The sequence below is a fragment of the Hydra vulgaris genome, chromosome 07 (assembly GCF_038396675.1).
Source record: "Hydra vulgaris chromosome 07, alternate assembly HydraT2T_AEP".
Taxonomy (NCBI): Eukaryota; Metazoa; Cnidaria; class Hydrozoa; order Anthoathecata; family Hydridae; genus Hydra; species Hydra vulgaris.
In genome coordinates, this window is record NC_088926.1 from 17,192,340 (window position 1) to 17,200,000 (window position 7,661).

A 7,661-nucleotide genomic window follows, 5' to 3' on the forward strand; every position below is an offset into this window, starting at 1 on the left:
AAGAAATGTAACTTGGGAAGCATTAAGTGATCTTGAAGTGTTGAATTTTTAATGTCTCATAGCTTTTACATTTTAGTTGTTTGGATTTAGGTAAACCATTCCAGAAAGAAAATAAATTTTTCAACTTTTCCTCACTTTGATCAACCTGTTAACCACCTTTTTGTTTTCAACCCATTTAAAATGTAAATCAAATACCATTTAAAAACATTTTAAATCATATCTAGTCATATTGGTTCTCTTGTCAATACTTTTGTATCAGTCAACGAGTCAGATGTTTTACAACAAATGTCTAATTATAATTACCAGTAACTAAATATCATGTAAAAACTTGATTTCTTAAGCATGTGAACTTATGTTTTGAATGGAGCTAGTACAGTAGAAGTAGTTACCTTGTTGATCAGAAGCTAAGAGGATAAACAAAAGAACCAGTAACAGACTTATAGTCTTCTCTCCTTGCAGGACTATCATGTAAAATATAATAGGCGGCATCCAAAACTTTTTTCAGATTCCATTCTGTGACAGCCTCTCCAGTTTTTAAACTGCCATTGGCAATATGCAACTGCAAGTTCTTGCAAGTTGTTAATAAGAGAATGTAAGATTGTTTCTGTCACACTTGTACTGAATTCGTTGAAAAAATTTAGACTAACATTTGGACCATCCATTGATATTTGGTATAGCTTTTTTACTTCCAAATTCTTAACAATATCCATGAAATGAGTTAATAAGTCTTGGTGTGTTGTTTGACCTAAAAAACTCGATCTAAAATAATGGACATTTACATGATTTCTATTAAGATCCCAGAATTTAATACAAATATCCATTTCAGAAGTTTAAGTGACTTCATTTGAACTCTTATCAAAAGAATAAATATGAATGTCTGACAATTTTAAAATTTCTAACAAAACTGATTTAAAATAAGGAGCTAAACCATGACTTAACTTATATAAAGTTTTGATTCGACCCATCTGAAATTGTGAAGCTATGGCATTGTTTGGAGACATAGCTGTAAAAACATAGTTTAAGTCATTATTTGAACGTAGAGAAAAAAACCACTATCAAAACTTTTAAGTTGCCATACAATTTCAGCCTTAGTAACACTAGTTTTTTGACACACGAGTCTAATATCTTTTGTTTTTCTATAATTGACTCATTAGAATCAGAAAAGACAGATTTAAAGAACTTTTCTCTTCTGGTTTTGCAAAGAATCCTTTCACTTTTCTTAATTCTATATTGTGCTTTGCTCCTTTTGTGTGATCTGTCAAGGCAGAGCTCCCACTTAAAGAGAGTTCTATTGACCAGTTGGCACACAACTTACTTTAGTATCATCAATAAGATTTTACTTTAGTCAATCTTTTAAGTTATCATCACTCAACCAGTCATCTTTAAATTGTCATTGAAGCATCATTTTTTTAACTAATTCCATATTCATACTAACTAGAATAACAATACTAATCTAAATTAAAAATATAAAACTTTAAGAAGAATAAATAGTTAGTAAGACTTATAATAACCTTCAAAAATCAATAACTAAACACAAATGAAGCTACTAAACAGCAATTTTAAAAAAAATTCCAGTTTTTCCAGCATCTAAGTTTCTTAAAGCATTAATTTTCCAGTTTTTCCAGCATATTTTTTAAAAACAGCCTTTTTTCCAGTTTTTCCAGCAGAGTGGACACCCTGATTTATATGCATTTGAATTAGAAATAGAACTTAACAATAATAACATATGCAACATGTATTTTGTATAAAACAGGAATTAAACTAAACATTCAACCAAAAAATACTTCATAGTGAAAAATTTTATTCGTGTAAACTCTACAGAAATTGAAACGAAAAAGAAAAAAAAAAGTTACTTTCAAATCATGCTTGCTTTTAAAAAGATTTGAGCTCACAACAATACGTTTTATCATTAACTTAATGATTTCTTGAAAATCATGTCATGTCATAGTGTTTCTGTCAATAAATTTATTAAGTGTCATTAAAATAAAAAAAAATCTTTGATTGTTCGAAATCTTTTTAAACTTGATTCAAATTGTTTAATGAATTTTCCTAATTTATTAAACTCACCTTCCCAACAGGGGGCCACAACAGCTAAGAAAGCACTCAATTAATTATTGTTTTGATTCAATCATAAACTATAAAACACAAATCTTGTAAAACAAGGCCACTGTGCAGAGAAACAAGGTCACTGGGGTGAGAAACAAGCTCACTGTGTGGAGAAACAAGGCCACTGTGAGAAATAAATTTTTGGGATCTGAAAGAAATAAAGAACTTTCAGATCCCAAAACCTGTTTAAATTCTCTTATTACTAAACTAATCAGTACTAAAGTGTATGAGAAATAATTCAAATATTATTCTAAACCTTACATATTTAACCTTATATTATTTGAATGCAAGATTGAATATTTAGATCTTTATAAACATTAGGACTTGGCTAATGAATGAATAAACAAAATTGATGTAAACAAAACATTTAATAGAAAATACTATTTATTTTTTTAAAGAAGAATTACATATTTACCTGGTGTTTGTGAAATTTTCAATACCTTCTCAGACACTTCTGCAAACACATCTGCTGTATTTGCCTATATACATATATATTCTTTAAAAGTCATATTCTTATTATACAGTATATATATATATATATATATATATATATATATATATATATATGTATATATATATATATATATATATATATATATATATATATATATATATATATATATATATATATGTATGTATGTATGTATGTATGTATGTATGTATGTATGTATGTATGTATGTATGTATGTATGTATGTATGTATATATATATATATATATATATATATATATATATATATATATGTATATATATATAGAACCCTTAGATGTTGTCCGAAAGTTTTTTCCATATTTTGTTGACAAAAAGTAAAAATTAAAATGCAAGACCAGAATTTTTTTTTTTTTAATAATGATAGACTGCCTGCCCCAACCAAACCCTAAGTCGATGTAGCAGCACTCCCTTGCGGGTCAGGCTATTTGTCAGTCGATGTAGCAGCACTCCCTTGCGAGTCAGGCTATTTGTCAGTCGATGTAGCAGCACTCCCTTGCGAATCAGGCTATTTGTCAGTCGATGTAGCAGCACTCCCTTGCGAGTCAGGCTATAAGATAGTCGATGTAGCAACACTCCGCACATGATTTACAGTAAAAAAAATAAAAATAAAAACATTTTATTAAAAAAAATAAAAATAAAAACATTTTATTAAAAAAAATAAAAATAAAAACATTGTTTATATTGTTAAAAACATTCAAAATGTTTTAAAAACATTCAGAATGTTTTTAAAAACATTCCGGTCAATTAAATTTGCGTTTTTGTGGTTTTTTTATATAACAATTAATTTGTAATTAAATTAATGGTTTTGACTTTCGTCCAACACGGAAATGTTGGACGAAAGTTAAAAGTAATTAAAAGTGACGTATGTGTTGGCGTAAGAATCACTTTTTTCCTTCCGCTCTTCCTAAAGCCAACAAACTATAGATCTATATATATATATATATATATATATATATATATATATATATATATATATATATATATATATATATATATATATATATATATATATATATTTATATTTATATGTATAATAATGTCAGTTAAAAGTTTTGACAAAATTTTATTGACCTCAATATTATACTATTTGATTGATTTTTTATATTTTACACCTTTTAAGGTCTTCTTTTTTTTCAACAATTTGTTTTATGTAATTTTTAAAGTGTGTGTGTGTGTGTATATATATATATATATATATATATATATATATATATATATATATATATATATATATATATATATATATATATATATATATATAAATAAAAATCTTACTGATGGTCTTGTGTGGATTAATTGATCAAAAATACCAAGAGCAATCTATTAAAACAAACAAACATAAACAAAAAATGCAATAGAATATTTCAAAATTACATAAATAAATGTATAGAAATCTTCTTTATTTATGCATAGAAATCTGTGGGGCACAGTGGGAATGCTGTAAAACTAGTAATAACACATCATTTAGAAAACATTCTTCAAATATTCTATAAACAAAGACTAATTACAACTGCTTTTAATTTAATGTTTTTTTAATGTTTTAGATTGCATCAAAAAAAAATGGTTGTAATTGAACCCATCAAACAACTGACTGAAAAATAGCACTGTACATAAAAGTTACCAACATCAGTTAAAAGCAGAAAGATGCTTTAGTGCTTCTGGACTTTTTTTTACTAAGCTGAGAACATTATTAAGTGACAAAATGATTGACACATGTTTTTTGTGTTCTAACTTTGTGTGGATGTGTCCCTGATAACTGAACTAAAGTTCAGTTATCAGGGACACATCCACACCAATTTTGATATGGTATACCCCAAATTTCTGCCTAAACTCAATTTAAAATAATTTTACATTAGTACTAAGTTTGTCATAAAAAAATTAAAATAAAACAATTCTTTATTACTTATTGTCTTGCTGCTTTGTAATGATAAAATTTTTAATTTTAACAACTTTTAAAACACATAAATGTATTTTAAGTCAATCAGAATGCTTAATTCAAATTCACATAAAATATGTTACAATTGGATTATAATATAAAACGCACATTTTGATTGGATTAAAATATGAAATGCTTAGGTTTTTATATTTTTATAATTGCTTTAATAAAAACATTAATTTGTTTTAAAATACACTTAATATGAATTTCTCCTCTGCTTTCATTTTCATAACTATAATTTACAATGCGATTATAAAATACAAACTCTATAAGCTTTGAACTTTATCCTTTTAAATAAAAGTAAAATTGCAGTAAAAATGTAAATAAACGGTTTAAATAATAAAACAAATAAATGTTTTTTTACATATTTTACAACATTTTAAAACAAAATTCAAAAAATCAATTCTTATAGTTCTTTAGCAAATTTTAGATTTTTATGATAAAAACTTCTGAAAAGCAAAAAGAATGGTATATCCAAATTTAAGAATTCATAACATTAATGAAAAAAAGATCTTTACCTGTCTTAAGTTAAATAACCCAGCATTTGCATTTCGTGATTTCACCAAAGTGTCAATAAGATCTGAAGGTAGTTCACTTTCATCTTTTTTTTAAATATTAAAAAAGCAAACATTAAAAACATTAAAAATTTTAAAATTTAAAAAAAATTTTAAAATTTAATTTTAATTTAAAAAATTAAAAACAACATAAGAGATTTATATATTAGATTTTATTTTTTTCAACATATTAGATTTTTTTTTTCAGCTTTTTTTAATTTTCTCATTAAGTATGGTTTTTTCAGTGCATTTTTGAAAAACGCAAATTATCAAAACATACAAAAAGCCATTGCCAAGATGTCAAAACAAAATACTATGTGTGTGCATAAGAAAGCGATTGCATGTGTCTCCTGTTATTGCTGCAGTTGAAAAGAAGCATAAACTTTGGGTAAAATATTAATCCCCTGGTCAACACACTCATCAGACACTTCATGAGGCACATGTGACTGGATTCATAAATGTGGCCAGCGTAGTGAAGTTAGCAATGTTGACTTATGAGGAGACAGTTGCAAGAGCATTGAAAAACGACCTATAACCATATAAATGGGTTTAAGATATTAACATTTGCTTTGAAATTTTTTTTTGTTATTCACCTCCTCAAGGCCAAGAAGGCTACAGATGAGGAGGCTACTTAATAATGGTTATAACCCTCTCTTAACTCTATAACTCCGAAACACGAACCTCAACGAACAAGGCTGCTGCGCGGAGACACAAGTTGAGCACGGTACAACCAGGGACGTGGTGGGGATCGAACTCGGAACCTCTCGCTTATGAAGCGAGCGCTTTACCACTACACCACTACCGCATAATAATAAATGCCAGACAGATCTACTATAACCGAACACACTGTCATAAGTAATATATTAAACAACTTTTACCAGTCAGTGTTAAGCCAGAAGGTCTGATTCTACAGTTTGACAAGCACACATCGTAAAAGCGACATAGGTACAATGGTGTTCATCCATGCATACTAAAAAACGTGCAGCTGCATTTGCCCCTCTAATAGTGCTAATTTTTAAGAAATCAATTGCAACTGGAGAAGTCCAAGATATATAGAAAAAATCAAACATGAGACTTATCTAAAAAAAAACAACAGCATAACTGATGCTTGAATGTACAGACTGGTATCACTAACCTCAATCATCTGCAAAATCCAAGAAAGATTTTATTCACAATCAAATTATGTCTCATTGTTTTATCAATAAGTTGTTTTCAAAATTCCAGTATAGCTTAGTACATAAATGAGGCTATACTATCTCCTCAAGGCACAATATATACTTGACCCAGGCTATTTACCTAAGTTATGCTTCTGATGTGACAGATTTCACCTAAGCATTTGATAAAGTTTTATAACAACACATAAACTAAAAGCATACTATTTGAAACATGCCTTTCAGCTTAATGCACATAGGCCACAAAACCAAAAAAGTCAACAAAAAAGTATTTAATGTGCAGCAAAGGAGCCTGGCACTACCTTCTTTGATGATCTTTTTTTTTTTTTAATTTTAATTTTAATTTTTGTCATAAATTTTGAGATGATCGATTACTGAATAAGCTTAAACTTGAATATTTAAATATACTTTTTAATTAATAAAACTTGATTTATTGTGATTTTTAATTGCAATAAAAAAAAATAATTAAAAACTACCTTTATAATGTTTTGACATTCGTTTAAGAGCCGCTTCCTCCCAACACCAATTTTCAAGCATCTGAGATGGAGCTTCCACAAAATCACGCTCAACACTAGTCCCACTAAAAAAATTCATATTTATAAAAATTATTAAAACATTATTTTGTAGTTTTATTCTCTATCAAGTTTTTGTTTATTCTCTGTAAAGTTTCTTTTTTTATTCTTTGTAGAGTTTATTAGATTTAGAGTGGTTATTTAGTTTTCTAATTATTATAACATTGCAATGACTCCTTTAAACTTTAACTTTAGAAAACTTTACCAATTCTGCAAAACAGGAAAAGTTCACATAGACTTAAGATTTTTAATTTTGAAAAGTCAACCAAAAATGGCTTTAAAAAAAACATTAATATGAATAAAAATATTTTATGGTCTTGCACTCAGTTTTTCAGTTATATGAAAATTTTCAAATTCAATAAACAAGCTTGAACAAACGTTTAGCAAAAACCTATTATAGTTTTGTTATTTTTTTTGAAAAACTAAGATTTCTTTTTTGAAAACCCTTCAAAATTAAAACCTACAAGATCTGTAAAGAACTCTTGCATAATGGTTTGGGCCATACTTATGCATCTGTTTAATGTTTGCATAAATTTATCTCATAATGCCCAAAGCATTTCCCACAAAATTTCAAATTGACAACCACATCCAACTTACATCCAGTTTACAGATAGTCATAGAACAAAATTCCGAACAGGGCAGGTATATACCTGCTCTAGGGCGGCCTGGACATCAGTTGACATTTAGCCTCCATTCGGTACGCACTAAACAAGTGGACACATCAAAAAAATCTTACCTGTTTTAAAGTGCTGTTAAACTGAAGAAACTATTTCAATTGGAATTCGGCAAAATGGAATCACTTTCTGGAGGTATGTAGAATATATGGTTA

General features: G+C 27.6%; 1 protein-coding gene across 1 annotated transcript in view; it reads right to left on the reverse strand.

Moving 5' to 3' along the window:
* The window catches only part of LOC100212290 (thimet oligopeptidase), a 38,597-nt gene that overhangs the window by 2,910 nt on the left and 28,026 nt on the right, over positions 1–7,661 (reverse strand). Inside the window, exons 14-17 of the mRNA XM_065801222.1 lie at positions 6,737–6,840; positions 5,053–5,135; positions 3,874–3,918; positions 2,522–2,585 (exon numbers count right to left, since the gene is read on the reverse strand). Of these exons, the coding sequence (XP_065657294.1) occupies positions 2,522–2,585; positions 3,874–3,918; positions 5,053–5,135; positions 6,737–6,840 (296 nt within the window). The remainder of the gene's footprint in view (positions 1–2,521; positions 2,586–3,873; positions 3,919–5,052; positions 5,136–6,736; positions 6,841–7,661) is intronic.